We start from the raw sequence: 20158 nt of genomic DNA, 5'->3' as shown, positions 1-20158 counted from the left end.
CTTTTCCTTTAGGCTTGTCCCGTTATGGGTCGCCACAGCCTAACTCGTGCATCTTCCTCTCTAACACCGACTGTCTTCATGTCCTCCCTCATAAAATTCATCAACCCTTTCCATCCTCAGCACCCTTCCACCAACATACTCACTCTCTCGCCTCTGGACATGTCCAAACCATCGAAGTCTGCTCTCTCGAATCTTATCTCCAAAACATCCAACTTTGGCTGTCCCTCTAATGAGCTCATTTCTAATCCTATCCAACCTGCTCGCTCCGAGCGAGAACCTCAACATCTTCATTTCTGTCACCCCCAGTTCCAGACTCTGCCGCTGTCATGATCGACTAAATTTCACGCACCTAAAGTGGAACTGGTTTTCGGCGACTGAATCCCTCCCCAAAATTACCGCTTTCATTAACATGCCTGGCTAATGGTTAGAAATAGAAAATATTGCGGCAATGGTCATGTCGGTTCTGACCTGTGAGCTGGTGGTCACCGGCTGCCGGGGCGATTCGGAGGTATGGCGTTGTGAGCTGAGTCACGAGGATGGCGGCTGAGTGCGGTAAAGGTGAGTAGATCCACAAAGCCATGCAGCAGGTAACGAGAGACAGGACACACACACACAAAAGAGAGAAGCCACACTATCTAAAATTAACACTGCTGACTGCCAATATGAGTAACATTAAATGGACAAAGGTATTTGGAATAAATGTCATATAACCTATCGAAAGTCAACAGGCAATAAGAAAAAGCTGATATATGACAATCTGATGGATATGTTTTTTCCAGTCCAAAATTAGTCTGATGATCAAGTGATTGAACAATTTTGTCCCAAATAAATGTATAGTCTTCCTTGAATTGAAAATGTTTGAAAATCGACTGATTTGGATTTTTTTCATCGACACTATTGCTATTCTATTCTATAGTATCTCTCTTTTTCTGATATGTGCCACATCTTGGCTCAGGTAGTAAGGCTTTGAACACTTCATTTTTTTATTAGTATTTTGGAACTTTATCAAAACTATAACCATATTGGGTTTTAATTCTATAAGACAAGAGTTGGCCAAGGTAGATGGAGTCCACAATGGGATTTTCCAGAATTCTCGCATCGGAACAGCAAAGGTGACAGAACTACTGTCCTCAGCGAAGAAAGAAAGCAAATGATATTTCATGATCTCTGACAAATATGACTTATAACAAATGAACAGGGATTGACGTCTCGGCGGGTACCGCGAGATAACCAAACAAATAACACCACCATCGATTAATCCAGTGGTTCCCAAAGTGGGGTCCACGGACCCCCAGGGGGTGAAAAACGTCTTTCCAGGGGGTCCGCGACACGATGTCTGAGACAGAGTAATAATAAAATATTTTTCTGAAGAAAAGAACAAAAAAATCCAGCAGCATTTTGACCACCATTTTACACCTGATGAATTGTCTGGAAAAGAGGAATCATGGGTTCAAGACCCTTTTGGCTTCGATCTCGACACGATGCACGACGACGACGACGACAGAAAGGAAGAACTCATCGAACTCCGTCATTCAGAAGCCGTCCGTCAACAATTTGAGAGCAAGTCAAACAGCACCTTTTGGTGCGAGGGGTTGGAACTGTTCCCAAAACTCACCAAATCAGCCGTGGAATACTATGTTCCCTTCGTTTCTACGTACAAGTGTGATGCGGGGTTTTCAACTCTATAAGATGTGAAGACGAAAAAACTCAATCGTCTAATCATGATGTGAGAATTGCTCTTTCCAGTGTTGAACCACGTTTTGATTTATTGTGCAAAAATAAAAAGCAAGACCACATGAGCCACTAAAATTGAGTATTTCTTTGTACCACATTGGCATAGCTGTGTCCGGCACTACATTATTAGCGAAAGTTGAGGTTGGGGAGCCCCGGGAGCTTTTTGAACGACTCACCGGGGTCCGGGCCCGGGTTGACTTTGGGAACCACTGGATTAATCGAAGCTGACTCGACTATCATCACCTCAGCGTCGACTACGCTAAAAACAAAAGCCGTTGAACCTCGACAAATCAAGTGTTTCTGTTAATGTGTTAATTTGTTAGAATTGCGTACACACAACCTAAAACGGACTCTTTCGGGGTGTTACCTTTGGTGGCAACTCTGACACAGTCGATCTTGGTTTCCTGATCAAAAAAAAAAAAAAAAGAGAAGAGAAGAGGCAGGACAAAAAAAAGTTGTTATATAAGCTGGGTGTACAAATCCCAATAATAATTGTGAGCAGCCCACTTTAAACTCATCCGGTAGCAAATAAACCTTGTGCAACTGAATGACTGCAACAAAGAAACGGACTTGAACGAGAAGAACTTTCGCGCGGGTTGGCGGTGGTGAGCAAGAACCCGTGACCGACCTTGTGTCTGAATGTATTAACCCTCCCCCCCTACAAAAAAAAAAAAATAAAAAAATTGTTTTGGCCTCTAAAATGGAGACAGAAGTTTTCCAAACATTCAAGTACTGAAAAGAATAAAGGACACAGGCAATAACAAGCAGGCCGTGAGCCACACAAAGGACAGACATGTTGTGTCCCTGAGGTGGGCCTAACTGCTGAAAGGTCGGCCAATGATGGAGGTAGACACTCACTTGCCACTTTAATATCCAAGAGCAAAGCATTCCATCTTTACAAAGATAACTAAAGTGGTTACTTCAATTTGGCGCTTCGTGGCAAGTAATCAAAGGTTCAGCTCACATCCGAGCACGTGGATGCCCGCCCGTGTTGTTCGGCTTGGCCTTTGAGTTGATGCAATTAGCAATTAGGGAAAAAAAAAATATATTCATTTTTAACATTGAGGAAATTATTTTCTTCAAATCGAGGAATTTGGTCCCATGAAAAATTCTTCAAACTGGCTGACCTCCTGTTCAATATCATGTATTTGTCCTCAGGATTTGTTCACATTCCCCCCAATGATTCACACCCAATTTGGTGTTGATCGGTTAAGCTAGTTTTGGGGGCCACTAGCCACAACGAATGTGCCCACACAACATGTCCTCCCAATTTCATGTTGATCTTGTGGTGTTTTTTTTCTAACTTTCTACACGGCACTACAAACTGCTGTTTCTGGTACCCCCAAATCACGATTTTACGTCGTAACTTCCACACCCAGCGACTCACGCAGGAAAAGTTTGCTTAAGTGTTCTATTCCGGAGTACCAACCGGCTAATTGAATTCAACCAGGGCCTCGCGCGTTATTACCGCTGCCCTCCCGGAACGGACGTGCCGCCGTTGCTCAAGGAGGCTGGCGGCAGCACATTCTCATTCGGCTCTGGCGGCTCGCGCGCTCTGCAAATTGCTATCGAGCGTCTAGCGAGGAGGGAGGGGAGTGAGGGTCACATAGCTTCAACTCGAAGATGGGGGTAGGAGCCTGTACGACCGGTAGGCTGGCCCCGCCGTCGCGCGACGCTAGCGACACTTAACCGCCGCAATGCCTTAGATGCAAGCCATTTGGTATTATTAAGATGACCACAATCCAGTCGGTATGGGTTTCGTTCCTTCACTGACTTAAAACAAGGGGGCAGTACATTAGCAATATATAGGCAGAGTTTCATAAATGACTCAGCAAGCTGCATTAGCTGTTTTGAAAAGGCAAAAGAATATAAGATTGTGCATATTTAATCCATCTACTTGTAATGCTTCACCATTAATGCTCAAATATTTTCTGCTTAAATGACGATGCTCTTTTCAAATATGCAAGCACTTAAGTAGCAGACATTAAGACGATTTTAAATACAGAACAGACTTTTTTAGTTTGACAAATGCAAACTGGGAATGGCCAGAAACAGCTTGAAGACTTTTTTTTTTTTCTTCCAGTAATTGGTCGCAATTTGCCAAACTGTTGCTTGTTGTGAAGTCAGTTTGCTATCAATGTAGCGCCTGTATCTCACGGGTTTGCCTGCAAGTCAAAGCGAAAATAAATGGTAAAAAAATAATAATCCATACAATAATTGAGTTACAAGCACTTACAAATAGGGTCAAAGCACCACTGTACTGGTTATTGTTGCAAATGTTCGTGTATGTCACATCTTTTGTAACCTACTGGTTATTGTTGATGTATCTGACTTTGAACATACTTGTTGCTGACACAACATGTCTGCCTTTATTGGTCTTCCTTTCAACATCCTGGTTATTGATTTTATGCATCTACATTCCGGTTACCGGTGTGCTGCTTCTGCTTCGTCACAATATTTTTCTTCTACCCACCGAGACGCTGTCAAGTCTCACCCCGTTTGCGGTGCTGACAGCCTGGTAGTAGATGCTGTAGCTCTTCTGAGGCAGCAGAGGTGCGTTCCAGTATCCACTGTAGGTCTTGTTGTCGCCCACCGTGAAAGGTTGGGAACCGTAGATCCCGCTGGTGGGGAACTGGGCGGCGAAGTAGTACTGTGAGTTGAGCTGGGTCGCGTTCTGAAAGTGGATGGGCACTGGGTAGCAGCGCAGGATCTCAGCTGTGCCCCGCGTCCGTCTTGGACGCTCCTCCTCCACCACCACTTGATAGGCACTGCGAAAACAATGCCACATGAGATAAAAAACAACAATGGCCGGCAAAACCAGTTTTCCCAAATCAACACTAAAATTGATGGACAAATCTATCATAATAGGACCCCCGAAAAGGTCTCATGGACCCATATACCTGAAACAGAACAGGAAGTCGGGATTTTAGTTTGAAACCCCCCTCTGCGCTCATTCTAGGAATCTCATGGACTTCGACGGTTAGCAAATAGCAATTTCTGCCAAAATCAGCCTAAATCGAAAACAAGCCAGCGTCAAAATGTGATAATGCGCACATTTTCCTCAACTTGGCTATAATATCAAATAGGAGGCTTTTCTTGCCAATTTACTGCATGGTTTCTGTCAAACTCTCCACCACACAACATTACAATACTTTGGAACCAACCAAAAACCTTTAGTTTTGGAAATATTTATGTTGGTAAATTTTTTTACAGCGAAAAACAGCCTTTCAGAGCAAGTTGCGCACATTTTCCTCAACTTGGCTATAAAATCACATGGGATGCTTTTCTTTGCCCATTTTCTGCATGTTTTCTGTAGAACTCTCCACCGAAAACGCTTGGAGGGTACATTTATCACAGCTTCCACCCCTGGTAACTCGTTTCACTAAACAACAGGAAGATTTGGTGGACATTTCCTTCCTTTGGACGAATATCAGGGCAGTGATATACGTCGATGGACGACAACAAGGGCTTTTGCCAAAATTGCCGACAATTGAAAGCAGGTTGGCGGCACGGTGGACTCAGCTGGTAAAGCATTGGCCTCACAGTTCTGAGATTCTGGATTAAATCCCGGACCCGCCTGTGTGGAGTTTGCATGTTCTCCCCGTGCCTGCGTGGGATTCCTCCGGGCACTCTGGTTTCTTCCCACGTCCAAAAAACATGCAACATTAATTGGACACTCTAAATTGCCCCTATTGAAATTGAGTTGCGGGTGTTTGTCTCGATGTGCCCTGTGATTGGGTGTACCCCGCCTCCTGCCCGGTGACAGCTGGGATAGGCTCCAGCACTTCCCGCGACCCTTGTGAGGATAAACGGTGAAGCGGTGGTGAAAGCAGGTTTTTAGGCCAGATGGGCGATGCTAAGTTGCAACACATTCTTGTCTGTGCCCTCTAATGTGGGTTTAGCATGGCATCTAGGTTGGATAATCATTATTTTATGACAACAAGAGTATGCTCAATGCCGCTTACAGTTTTACAAATTTCACCAATTGACAAAATAGGGCGGACATGTCTATGAGAAAAGGATGCACAAAAAAGTTGCAAGGACCAATGGGCAAAACTGAAAAGGAAGTCACCCATTTTGGGTGAATTCCAGTGCTCTGATCCTGCTTTGATGAACTCTTAACTAAGGAATCCTCCCAAATGAGCCCTAATTGGAAACAGATATTCGGGACAGATAAGCGATGTTTAATTGTGAAGCGTTCCTGCCGATACCCTCTAATGTGGACTGAAAATGGCATCAAGGTTGTACGATCAAGCTGTGGAATCGCCATGAAAAATGGGGTGCGAGGGCTCGTTCAGTTGCTTCCTTGTGCTGTTTGCTTTTACCCTTTTGACCCCCCGCGACTGTAATTAGAGGCATTACCCTCTTTCCCTCGGCGGGATTAACTATTTCATCATTTCGAGCTGCTGATAAACAGGCGAACGGCTGCACAAGTGAGGGCCCTCGTGATGAAGTGTCAGGTTTAAGAGTGCATGCTCTACACGCTAAGGCGTGCTTCATCATCCTAGTTCCCACCTCGGGGAACAATTAATCATCTACGGTACGTGTGTGCACGATCATCAGATTGCACGTTAGCTAACGTGTTTAGTGGGTTTGCTTCAAACTTGCAAGGTCAGCTGCACACATTGATATGAATGCTTGAGGATCTCAATATGACATACTGTATAGTTGCCAACTATGATAGAAGATTGAACGGATGATCATCAAATCAATTTCCAAAATATAGAATGTTCAAGCAGAAAAAAAACAATACACCATATTTTGAGACCATTTTAGAAGGATCTGCAAATTTGATCTTAGATTAAATTTACCCATATAGAATGGTCATTATTATATTATGGCCACGCTACCCTGAGAACCCCCGATCTCGTCAGACCTCGAAAGCTAAGCGGGTTTGGCCCTGGTTAGTACTTGGATGGGAGACCGCCTGGGAATGCCAGGTGCTGTAAGCTTCTCTCCCCGGCTAAATGCACGAGGGATTGCGTCAGGAAGGTCATCCGGCGTAAAACTGTGCCAAACAAATATCCGTTCATCTAAGATGACACGCTGCGGCGACCCCTAACGGGACAAGCCGAAAGGAAAAGAAGAACTTTTGAAAAGGCTTTTTAAAAAATATTACAATAAAAAGGTGACAGAATGCTGAGTGATCCCTTTGCAGGGTATAAAATTCCAATTACTGTACTTTACAAGTACTTTACTGTAACAATTTTTTTGAGAAAAAAAATTGAGAGCACAATCTGTATACACAGTAGGTCAAAGAAAAGTGAAAACATTGTAACATTGTATACACATACCAGTGCCCAATGGTGTGAAAAGGTGTAGTCATTCCAAAATATGCAATTTTGTACATTTGTATATATAATAGTGTACTTTTTTTGAAGCTCACTGAGTGTGTGTTCTGAAATTTTGAGGGGGGGGGGAGCGAGAGAGAGAGAGAGTGAGTGAGCAAGAGAGATAGAGAGCAAGAGAGAGAGAGAGAGTGCAAAAAAGAGCGAGTGAGCGAGATAGAGAGTGAGCGAGAGAGATAGAGAGGGAGACAGAGAGAGAGCAAGAGAGAGAGAGAGAGTGTGAGAGAGAGAGAGAGCGAGAGAGTGAATGAGCGAGAGGGATAGAGATAGAGAGGGAGAGAGACAGAGCGAGAGCGAGAGAGAGAGTGTGAGAGAGATTGAGTGAGCAAGAGAGAGAGAGAGCGAGAGAGAGAGAGCAAGAGTGAGTGAGCGAGAGAGATAGAGAGGGAGAGAGAGAGCGAGAGAGAGAGAGTGTGAGAGAGAGAGAGACAGAGAGAGATCAGTGAGAGAGAGAAAGAGAGAGAGAGAGAGAGAGAGAGAGAGAGAGAGAGAGAGAGAGAGAGAGAGAGAGGAGAGAGAGAGAGAGAGAGAGACTGGAAGAGGAAGCAAGCTAACTGTCACGATGGCTACAGTAAGTCCCACAGGAGCTGTGATTTGTTCTTTAATAATAAACCCCAAGATAATGGACGCGGGTCTCCCGTGGTCATTGAAGACGCCAGGGTATTAATTACAATATAATACCATATCATTGAGCAATGATATGAGTCCATCATCTTTGCTTTTTGCTAATACAAGAATGAGCAGAAAGGCCTGGTGAGAAAGCACAAAGTCCAATGTTTCTTTGAAAAACCCAATGCAAGTTGAATAAATTTGACAATATTTCCAAATGTTCTGACTGAGGACACAACAACTGTGATATAAAAAATACTCAGTTAGAATGTTGAGACAATGTGAAATGGCATTGAAACAATGCGAGAATGTTTCAGAATACTCACACTAAAAAGTATAACACACATACATATTTTGTTTCATACATTACAAATATGAAGCAGACTCTTGGTATTGCAAACACATTTTTTACAAAAACCCATTTCCACCGTCGCAGGACAACCTCGGCGCAAACAAGGCAGCTGCGAGCGGTCTCTGCGTCGACCTGCCACTTGTCGATAATCGCGGCGGGTTAGCAACGCGCATTCTAAACCGGTCCGAGCGAGTCTCCGCTCCGATTCCAATTAGCCAACCCAGCGGACAAAGTGGTCTCTGTCAGATACACAGAAGGGGCCAAAGTGACGAGGGGGAGAGGAAACGGGCAGAGCGGGTCGACAAGTTAGCACCAACTCCGAGTCAAATGTTAATTTTAGTCTCTGCTGTAGGCTGCGAAGAAAATGGATGTTCATAATTTTGACACTTTATTCAAACCTTGCAAACTTTTTTTGACCCAGCCGCCTCCCAGCCCCAAAACAGCAGATTGACTAAATCTGTACTTTCTGTTCTGCATATCAGCAGCTTGCAGTGGTGGTGGTTGGGGGGGAAGGGGGAGGGGGGAAAAATTCACAAATAATAAAAAGGAGACTCCTAGAGGTGTCTCTGTGTGATATGACGACGGGGCTGCTTCATGCATGATTTAATGATACAGCGCAGGGACGGCTGCTTTTCCTTTCCCGCGGCAAAGTAGCGAGTGCCAAAGGCGAGGAGGCTCCCGGGGTTAAGAACTCGTGTCATGTGCAAATCACGACCTGCTGCTCCGCATCTGCGTGCGTTCGATTCGGGGAGGCTCACAGGCTAGAACGGTAAACATTTGCAACAGTTTGTTAACAAGGAGAAGCAACGACGACTTCACCAGATGATTTAGGGTGGGGTGGGAAGCAGTTATTCTGTTCATAATTCTCAATAATAACAATCGCTGCGGTCTGATTAATGTGAGCCTTTGTCACCAGCTCACAGTTAAGAAGTCGACTCACTTGGACCGGCCCATAGCGTAGGATACAAACGCATGGATGTCAAAGTAATTGAAAATAAACAACAAAAACCTTCAATTTAATGGTAAATTCGAAATAAATGATCCAAATTCAATCCCGACCAACGTGGGCGTCAGGAGAAAAATCCGCTCCAGTGAGAGTTGGAGGTCCTGGCTGGAAGATGCAAAACTGAGATCAACAAACTGGACACGCTCTACAACACAGCTGCACCTAGAAATTCTGTTCATAAAAGTTGAACAGAATCGGTGACAAAGGGAAGCCTTGGCAGAGCCCAACCTTCACCGGAAACAAGTCCGATTTACTGGTGGCAAAGGAGACCAAGCTCGGGAACCGAACAGCCTGTATCAAGGGATCCGGTACCCCATACTCCTGAAGCACCCCAAAAACAGATTCCATGAGGAACACGGTTGAACGCTTTCTCTAAGTCCACAAAACACGTGGACTGGTTGGGCGAACTCCAATGCACCGTCGAGGACCCTGCAGAGGGTGAATAGCAGACAAAAACTGCACTGCTCCTTTTGAATCTTAGATTCGACTTCCCAACAGAACCTTCCTTTGCGGCACCTCTGAATAGACATTAGCAGGGAGGCCAACGAGTGTGATCCGCCTGTAGTTGGAACACATGCTTTGGTCCCCTTTCTTGAAAAGGGGGACCACCATTCCAGTCTGCCAATTCAGAGGCACTGTCCCTGATGTCCATGCGATGATGCAGAGGCGTGTCAACTCGGACAAACCTTTAAGAACTTTGGGCAAATTTCATCCACCCCGGGGACTTGCCATCAACGAGCTTTAAACACATTGGTGACCTCAACCCTAGAGATCGCAGAGCCCGCCTAGAAGACCTCAGACTCTGCTTTTTCTTGGGAAGGCATGCCAGTGGAATTGAGGTCTTCGAAGTATCCTCCCCACCGATTCACAGCGTCCTGACTTGAGGTCAGCAGCGCCTCATCTCCACTATACACAGTATTGATGGCACACTGCTTCCCCCTCCTGAGACGCCGGATGGTGGACCGGAATGTTCTCAAAGCAGTCTAGAAGTTGTTCTCCACGGCCTCACCAAACTCCTCGCACCCCCGGGTTTTTGCCTCAGCGACCACAGACGCTGAGTTCCACTTGGCCAGCCGGTACCCATCTACTGGCTCAGGAGTCCCACAGGCCGAAAAGGACCAATAGGGCTCCATCTTCAGTTTGAGAGCATCCCTCAGGGCTGGTGTCCACAAACTGGTTCGGTGATTGCCAGCAAAACGGGCACCGACTGCTTTATGTCTGTGAATGCTAAGCTTACTCAAATTTTCTCACAGTCGCAGCTGAACGGACGAGTGTCGCAGAGTTTTGTTTGGCTCCCCGCCTATCCCCCCACCGAGTTTAAGAAGAAACTACCTTTTGGATTCATACGTGATGGTGTTGTGGAATAAACGTTTTTGATTACGACATGGTAGCCAATCAGCATAAAATGCTAATTTTTGGCGGACACTCATCAAGCCGATCAGATCTATTTTCAAGCCCTTGAGACTTGTGGGTTATCTTTGACGTGTTCACCCATTTCTATGTTCCTAAGTACAGTTATTATTGGGGGGTGAATTAAAAAATTAACCACTTTTCACGTCACAAACTTAAGATGATGGACATTTTGGATTGAAGGACACCTCTTGGGCGAATTTAGAAGATTTCATCAATTCCAAGCAGGTATCCGTGACATCTGCAGAACATAGCTTGAAAGTTTGATCATTTTGATGACTAATTGATGAAATCATTGCTTGCATTATTTTTCTTCCCCAAGAATTCACATTTGCTCAATTCACCGTTGCTGTTGTCCCTTTTAGCGATTTCACGCTTTGGGTGGTTAAAAGGACCTAATCACAGATAATAACTAACAGCGCCATCTTAAAAACCGTCTGTATGAAAAGATTGATTTGATCCCAGCTGTTAAAAGTGGTTCGGAACAAGGTGGCGCGGTCCCGCCGCAACATGCGCCGACACCAATTAGCACCCCCACCGCCTCTTCCCACCCGGGCATCATAGATTTCTCCTCCGCAGACCAATTATGCTGGATTGACTCGCCCTCGAGTGGACAGAGGCCACGGCAGTCAGATTTATTGTTCATGTGGGCTGATAACAGGGGCGGCGGCCCCTCCATCACCGTCTTGACTCGCGCTAATGCTAACGAGGGATGATTTAAGGCGGCCGTAAACTTAACGACTCCGGACCAGACATCGGTGCAGCTCACGCTGTAACATAAGGTGCAAAGACTTTTGGATCACGTTTAATCACAGCTATTAACACGTGCCTGCCTGAACCAAAAAAAAAAAAGAAAAAGTTATTGCTTATTTTCAGGGTGTGTCAAATCATTTAGCACAGTCAAGTGTAGCTTCCGTAAGTTTTTTCACCCGCTTTCAACCCTGCGGTTTATACGGTGATGCCGAAAATTTGTGCATTTTTTTCCTGACAGGCGCACGGGTGCACTCGAGCGGAAAAGGTAAGAAAAAGACCTGTGGAATATATATGCCGAGGAAGTGAGACTTTTCCCGGCCCTGTTAGCGCTGAGCTAGCGTTAGCGCTGTGCTAGTGTGTTGCTGCTGTGTTACTCGTGCGTCTCAGTGATATTTACCGGTAAGTTTTATTTTAAGCGGCCCTGTAAGCGTTAGCGCGCGCTGGCATTAGCACTGGCATTAAACTCTTTCTGTGTACCGTCTTTGTAAATATCTCGTGTTTCAATGCGAGTTTCAATGTGGGCACTTGCGGCATTTACACAGGTGCGGCGTATGTATGTACCAAATGGTATTTCCTTTACAAATGTACTCGGTGAGGCTTATGACCAGGTGCGCTCTGGAGGCTGGGAATTACGGTAGTCTGATGCTACAGTCGAGGGGAAGTACATACTGGAGAGCATTTGCAAATAAAAACAAGCTTACCACAAGTAAATATATTTTTAAAAATTACAAAAAAAAAAAATCATTAATCAAATATTTATCGATAAAATCATTTATATATAATTTATTAAAATGAATATATATATATATAAATACACACACACACACACACACAGGATATCCATTCATCCAGCTTCTGACCGCTTATCCAAGGTTTATTTGAATGTTTATGAATTTAATACTTTTCTAAAAAGAACATCCATTCATTGTCTGAGGCGCTTATCCTCACAAGGGTCACGGGAGTGCTGGAGCCTATCCCAGCTGTTAACGAGCAGGAGGCGGCGTACACCCTGAACTGGTTGCCAGCCAATCGCAGGGCACATAGAAACAAACCACCATTCGCACTCACAATCACACCTACGGGCAATTGAGAGTCTCCAATTAATGAACATGCAAACTGCACACGGGCGGGGGCTGGATTTGGACACCGGTCCTCAGAGCTGTGAGGCAGACGCTCAAACCCTAAAAATGTGAAATGAAAAATTATTTGCAAAATGCTATATTTTTTCGATTCCAAAATCTCTGGGAATGTAAAATATGAATAAAATGTATAAAATATATTTTAACAACATTAAAATGTGTTTGAGCAGAAAAGCCCCAATAAAAAAAAAAAAAAAAAAATCTGTGGTGAGAAAATACATCAAAATCTTATTTTCTTACCCTAAAGGCGCTTGCTTATTTTAGCACTGTGCCAAATCACTTGCCACGCTCCTGTGCAGATAATCTGACGCTACGGGGAACAAGCAAGCATCTCATTTGCAAAAAAAAAACAAACTACACTTTGCAAGAGAGCGAGAAAAAGAAAAGGCGTGTATATTAAACATCTCTGCTGGCTGGAGGCAAAGGTGACGCCGGCAAAAGAGGTCTGATTTAGTGGCGGCGGAGATAAGCGGCGGCATCTCGAATCGTTTATTTCCGCGCTAGCTTGTAAACGTTTATTTTGACGCGAGGGTGGGTGGATTCTGGCCGACGACGAAGGGGGCAAACGTTCTAGTGACATTATTGATAGACATTCGTCTTAATCCTCTTAAAGGAACAGTGTCCCCTCTGGTGAAAAATGTTCCCAGGGATTAGCAGCCCAATCTGCGCGGTATATATATATATATATATATATTTTTGTATGATAGCAATTAGCTTCTCCTCGGATAATCTCTGATAGGACTGTAATTCGGACAGTGCGGCAGATGCTTAACGGACGGCCGCCACGGCGCCATCATGTCGTCTTCCGGCGGGCTTCCTGCGGAACATCTCCGAACGGCCGCAGGCGCCATCAACTCCCAAACCCAATCAGCGTGCCGCGTGATCAAATCAAATATACTCTTGCTGCTCTGATGCTATAAACTAGAAAAAAAAAAAAAGAGTGACCGAATCCATCTCACGCTTCTTTCCCTAAAAGGGCTTTAAAAGTGATTTTCTAAAGTGTTCCATTTCAGAAATGAATTAAAGGTGAATTAAAGTTCTTTTTCCCCAACAACATGCACATCCTTCTGTGTCAATGATTTGATTTCCTTTTTGGTCATTTGTGAATGTGAGTCATTACAGATGACACCCCCCCACCCCCCCCCCCCCCACACACACACAATTTGAAACGATTCACAGGCAATTGAAATCATCTGCAACATGCTTTTGTCAAAACAACCCAAGAAGTGACAATGACTCCACTTTTCAACAACTTTTCCCAGCCCCGTCGCAATTGGCCCATTTTAGTAGAAGGTGAGCCTGTTTCTTGAGAAACTGCGTTTCCCCTCTAAAGCAGGGTCAACACTGAGCACAGCTTTCATGACCGTAACAACATGGGGGTCAAAAATGATTTTCAACTGTTTGATATTTTAAAAATCGTACAAATGTATTACAATTTTTTTCAACTATTAATGATAGAAAAGAGTACATGCGTTAATGTTTAAATTATTTAAATGAAAACAATGTTTCCATTTTTGTTTTATTTTTGCAAAAACTCATCCATGTTTTTTTCTCAAGTAGACTTGACTACTGTAATGGTCTTCTGACTGGACTCCTAAAAAGAGTATTAAACAGCTCCAGCTCATTCAGAATGCTGCAGCTCGCGTTCTGACCAAAACAAACGGGTCAGAGCATATAACGCCAATCCTAAAGTCCTTGCACTGGCTCCAAGTCAGCTTTGGAATAGATTTTAAAGTTCTGCTACCGGAACATGCAATTCTGATGATAATCCTGCTAGGTTACAAGAGGCCCGGCCGATTCATTTTCCAAAGCCTAAAACGCAGTTGACGCAGTGTCTACGATGGGGTTAAGGCTTGCGGAAGAGTGCACGTACAAGTGAATATGGACACCATCAACAAACACAAGGCTGTATGATCGAAGGTAAGTGAGGGAAATATATCGTCGCTGAATTTGATTGAATTATTATCAGTGCGTTATAAACTCCCGAAGAACAATTTTCACTTTGTTAGCGTATAACTGACCTGCCGAATGAAGTGTGCACTCGTGATCTTCCCAAGTAAAAAGTACTCACCCTGCTTTACATGTGTAGTACGATTCCACTATCTTATCCTGTTGGATTTCAATATGGCGTTTGTGAGGCGTCAAACGTTTTTTCATGGATTGCCAACGTTTCGGTGTAATTCTGACATTGCGTCCTGCTCCGTCCAAAATCTTAATTCCGTGTACATACCCTTGTGTGAAATAGTTGCGACTTCTCTGTAGAACTCTCTTGGACAAGTCTGACGCATTTGGCCAAAAAACATACCCTAATATTATCTGGAATACGCGATAGTGAATCAACTTCAAACATGTTCCGTTCGATCGCCATTTTGAAAGCTTGTGGGACATGGCTAAGGGGGCGGAGCTTAAGGTCGCCATCAGCAAGGTCCATTAAAAAGGTGCAGAGCCGGGGGCAATAAGTATACCCACACCTGTTCGGCGCCTCTCGCCGTAGCCAACTCCAGAGTTGAAGAATTTCCAACCCCTCTCATTAGGACTGGTACCAGTAGAGGTGTGGAGAGGTGAGTCCGAATGATATCGAGCCGGAACTTATCGAGCTCACACACCAGGTCTGGTTTCTTGCCTGCCAAAGAGGTTCCACCTCACTCGAGTCAACTTCTGTAGCCAGTGATCGGATCACTAAGGTCCCTGCCTTCAGCCACCGCCCAGCTCGCACAACTCCTTAAACTTGACAAATACTACACTATACTACTATCTATGCTATGTGCAACCATGTGCCCGCAGGCACCATGTTGGTGACCACTGGTATATAGAATATGTGGTCATCAAAATACATATACATAGTATGCATTCGTTTTCCACTTCAACAATGAGTACCAATCAATTCATAAATAAAAATGCTCCCGAAATGATCAGCTTCGATCGTCTCAGATTCAATCTATGCAGGTATACCTAATATTGCGGTGAAAGAAAAATGCGCATGACAAAGCTGATGATGGCACAAAAAATTAAAAGGGAGGAAAGAAGTAGGTCTAAGAAAGCAGAAGTTATTGTCTCCAAAGACTTTTTGGGCTGGCGGTAAACAAAAGCAGCAGCCTGCTGCGCTAATTAATGGAAGCTGCGATTCACCACGCGCTTCGTCATCATTTGAGCTTTGTAATTTGCCCGCTGACGGGACGCCAGCCGGATCGCTCCCCCCGGATGGTACCTGCGAGCCGATTAAAAAGCCATCCTTCTTGCCGCGGAGGCACGGCGCGCTAAACACTGAAATTGTACCGACTCGAGGTAAGACTGCTGCGGAAATGCAGATTTGAGTCTCTTGCACACGCCGCCCGCCCGGGAGGGGGCTCGGCTGGGGCGCTCGTGCTCACCCAGTCACCCTCAGAGTCTGGTACAGTGGAGCCCTTGCCCATTCGCGGTTCACCGTTCGTGGCCCCGGATATTTGTGGGTATAGAGCACGCGCACGTGACGTCACCATTTTCATGGCGCCATATTGCCGAGGAGAATATTTACAATACGAGAGACGTGTTGTGCTGTTGGTTGTCACAGCAGTCGAGACAGACATTCAAAGAGATCATTTTACGGAATACCAGCTGAACAGACCAGAAAATTTCCATGGATTTTGGCAATTAAACATGATGGATGGTTCCCAACCAAAATACACACACTCTTGTGTCGCGATTGCTTCATTTCAGGTAGGAATTATTCTTCTCAATCTCACCAAAAAGTATTTATAATACCAAGTTGGCTCATTTGAGAACAATGTGTATTAAAAAAAAAAAACGCTTCCGTGTACGTTCCGTGGAGAAGACTCCGTCCTCTTTTTTTCTTAAATCATAGTTGATGAATGCGAGTTTGTGTAAAACCAGGGGTCGTGTATCTAAATATTGGCGTTTGTATTGAATACTAGATGAAAAGAACGATGGATTCTGCCAAAGGTTAATGTGTGGCCAATCACGCTTCCGTGTTCATGAGCTGTCAACCCATTATCATGTGGGATTTATTCCTGATTGAAAACAGATCCAGCAACAAAATATTCGTATGCGTCCAGATTTTATATGCTTTCAAAGTTTTTCGTGTAAATTTGGACGACTTCCTCACCAGATCCACGTGTAGATCCAGTTGTCCAAGACAAGCGCAAGCGAATTAACAGTCCAATTTCTTCACGGCGAAAACATTGACTTCTGCATTAAATACGAGTCCTCTGTGCCGAGTTGATCAAATTTTTCCCACGTACCTTTATTATTTTCACCTTCTAAATGTCTAACGGTATCGGACAAGACTCTGGGCGTTGTGCTACAAGACATATTTTCATGTCGTCTCCAACCGACTTAGGATTGAACAATGCTTTGTTAGACCGGCAATATGGCGACGATAACAAAAGTCACGTGATTTTATGACATAGATGCACAAGCTCTATTGCTTTTCAAGTTTTTTTTTTTTTAATAATGCATTGGATTTTCATGATCGCAGAGGTCTTAAATTGTCATCTAAATAGTTAGACATGGCGTCTTAAAATGTGAAACTTGCATTGTCCCACAATCTGCCTGCGTAGGCAGCTCATTACTGACGATGCAGTACACACATCGGAACGAAAATGATCACACCACAGCAAACTGAATAGCATACCCAGCAAATAATAAAACGAATGAAAAATGACTCAGGAAATCATTTGCACTAAACGTGCACTTTAAATGCTATTTACATGCTCCCAGCATGCTTTGCGGCACTAAGGCCCTCCTTAGTGCCGCAAAGCATGCTGCACACAGTGGCAGGCAGCGCGTGGGCCAATGTGAGCTTCTTCTTCTTACAGATGTGGAATCCAATTGTTCCTCACTGCCTCGTGAGCGCCATCAAATGGTAGCTTACATACGCATTAAAACAGGTCATGGCATGCATGCTAACAGTGTAACCAGTGTGTTCAAGGGTACTTCATTGGACAAGTTACACAACTATTGTGCACGTAAGGTATGCTGTCCATTTTGGAGAAAATGTAACATGGTTAAAGATCCACTGTCATGAACTGCATGATCTTTAGTATGTTATAAATGGAAAAAATGGCAGCCGGCATGGACCCATCCGTTTTTTCACTACAAACCATGATTTTGGCGTATAGGACTTTTTGTAACTCCCGCCATGAAAATCCTCTTGAGGGATTTGGTTTTGAGAAGAAGCAGAAAGTGACATCAACAGCAGCAGCGCACTCAGGCTGGCTCATCTGTTTCTACTAGTTTTACCTGCTGGAAGGTAGCTCGTTGTTCCTTCGTGTTAGCCAAAATGCCGGCTCGTTGTATTGCCGGATATTGCTCGAACGCTCGGGAGGATGGAGTCACTCTTCATATTTTTCCGAAAGACCCGGTTCGTCATGAAAAATGGATTGCACAGGTGCACAGAACAAGTGTTTCGTGGGTTCCAAATGACAGGTAGGTGTGTGTACGGCTACTAAAAAAATAATAGCTGGGGAGGACGTATTCCATAAATCAGGGGTGCTAAATGTGTCTATGTACCAACCCAGCCGAAGCCATGATCGTGATCATCGCGGCGCCGGGCCGCGTTAGCCCATTTCCCCCGCGGAGGTGGATCGGACGGGGAGGCGGTCTGGCCGCGGCGTCGTCGTCGCTCATGGGTGACGTTTTTATCAGTGCCGCCCGGAGGTGGATTGGGTGGGGAGGTGTTTGGGTGCGTGCGGTTTGGACGTACTCCGCATATCATCTAAATATGGCTCAAAACAGTAAGGTAATATTGCCCCGGTCACTTCACTCGGTTGTGAGATGTTCTCTGGGCACAGCGTGTTTTCAATGGCGAATGTCCCAGTGTGACATCACGGACCAAAGATGCAGCCAACATGGCGACCACTTGGATGTCGTCGAATGAGACTTCCGCAACTTTGCGCATGGATGACACGCTCTCCGCTCATATTTATTTCTTCGTATAGCCATTGAAGTGAATAATGCTATATGTATTTTTCATGACAATATCTATTTTAGAATGTTTATAGGTATTACACTTGACCATTAAGTGCATCCTATGGTTGCAAAAATACGATACATTACAGTTAAATTAATATTGCGTCCATTTTCCACCGATTGCGGGGGTGTAAGGAACGTAACCCCTCTGAATAATGGGGGGAACACTGCACTTCTTAATGAGAGCTCCAGAGCTAAGTTCCCTGCCCAAACGGGGACAGTCACGCTCACCTCATCGCACTCCCCAAAAAGTCAGGTTCGTTTTGTTAATGAGGGGCCCAGAGCAATGCGACCAGGCCTGCTCAAATAAGTGCCTGCCCAACAGAGGCCTCAGCTGGACTACTCATGCTCAACCAGTTGTCCCATGTCTGGTTCTTTTTTTTTAAATGACTGATCCAGAGCAAAGTGCCCAGGCCTGCCCAGGTCGTTCGCCCTCTAGACAAGCTTCAGATTGGGGATACGTGCTCAATCAGTTTCCTCCCTAGTCTGATTCTTTTTGTTTCTTTTCTCTCAAAGACCACATATTAAAGAACCTGCTAGCTAAGGCCATTATAAATATGTATTTCATATTTGTTTGTGGTGGCACAGTAGCTCAGATGGCAAAGTCTTGGCCTCACAGTTCTGACGTGCCGGGTTCAATCCTGGACCCGCCTGTGTGGAGTTTGCATGTTCTCCCTGTGCCTGCGTGGGTTTTCTCCGTGTACTCCGGTTTCCTCCCACATCCCAAAAACATGCAACGTTAATTGGACACTATAAATTGCCCCTAGATGTGATTGTGTCCATGTGCCCTGTGATTGGCTGGCAACCAGTTCAGGGCGTATCCCGCCTCATGCCTGTTGACAGCTGCGATAGGCTCCGGCACTCCCCGCGACCCTCGTGAGGATAAGCGGTGAAGAAAATGGATGGATATTTGCTTGTGTTTTCAGTAAACCACAATACTAACTTAAAGGCATTGCAAAGTACATTCAGAGATTTGTTTCTAAATAAATTAAATGTTTGAAGATAATTTCTGAAAACACCCCAAGACACAGAGCTATGTACGACTAAATTATGGAAAGATTTCACTTTTCACGATTGTTTTTGGGCACGGCGAAAACAGTGTCATCCAGCCTGAGGCCTGCCCTGCCCCTCACCCCCCAGAAGTAGTTTTTGTTGACGGGTGACAGCGGCACGTAGTTCAAGCACATTCAATGGACACGCCCGCCGTGTTCGCAAGCAGAGAGAACGGCCTGAGTTTTCATCATTTTTAAGGCTTTCATGTGTGGCAATTTTTGGACAAGGGTGTTAACACTTCTCTGTGGTGTGTTAAATTTACAAGTTTGAAAGTATTTATTGTAATTCCACAGGGATAGTAGCTAAAAATCTACAGTTGTAATGACTAAAACATATCCTACAATTGTTTACAATGCTGTTCAACTCAACGGGCATCCAATGGACTCAGATGGGATTTCATGCTCACCTGGACCCTTAAAAAAATTCAACTTTATTATTTTTTTAAAGTGAAAAGTCTTTGGCATCTTTCAAAAATGGTTACCACTGCAATAATCTGCCATTTTTTTTTTTTCAGCCCTGTTAATAGACTGACAGTGTTGTGCCTTCAGCGAACCAAAACGATGACTCTGCTCAACGGCGGACACAAACCCGCTAATAACGCCCGGTAAACGCTCCGACAAAACCGGTTCAAAAGAGATCCTCGGCTGCCTGGCAGCCCGTTGTGGTCCGGGGTGAGAGTCCCCGCTAACATGAAAGACTCGCAGAGGCGGGACGTTTTGGAGCGAGCTCGTGCCAACCGCTCCTAAATTTCTTCTCATCTTCAAAGCCAAAATGCACAAAGCTCTGA

General features: G+C 44.7%; 1 protein-coding gene and 1 pseudogene across 8 annotated transcripts in view; one reads left to right on the top strand and one right to left on the bottom strand.

Annotated features, from left to right (window-relative positions):
• Positions 1–20158, bottom strand: part of LOC133510523 (receptor-type tyrosine-protein phosphatase mu-like) — a 211748-nt gene that overhangs the window by 74526 nt on the left and 117064 nt on the right. For all 8 annotated transcript variants that reach the window (XM_061838533.1, XM_061838535.1, XM_061838534.1 and 5 more), the window contains exons 12-14: positions 4229–4502; positions 2102–2138; positions 469–543 (exon numbers count right to left, since the gene is read on the bottom strand). In XM_061838533.1, coding sequence (XP_061694517.1) covers positions 469–543; positions 2102–2138; positions 4229–4502 — 386 coding nt within the window. The remainder of the gene's footprint in view (positions 1–468; positions 544–2101; positions 2139–4228; positions 4503–20158) is intronic.
• Positions 6568–6686, top strand: LOC133511588 (5S ribosomal RNA; annotated as a pseudogene).

Source organism: Syngnathoides biaculeatus, chromosome 13 (assembly GCF_019802595.1).
Source record: "Syngnathoides biaculeatus isolate LvHL_M chromosome 13, ASM1980259v1, whole genome shotgun sequence".
Lineage (NCBI taxonomy): Eukaryota > Metazoa > Chordata > Actinopteri > Syngnathiformes > Syngnathidae > Syngnathoides > Syngnathoides biaculeatus.
Note: the sequence above shows the minus strand (reverse complement) of the source record. Positions and strands in the feature narration are given on the sequence as shown.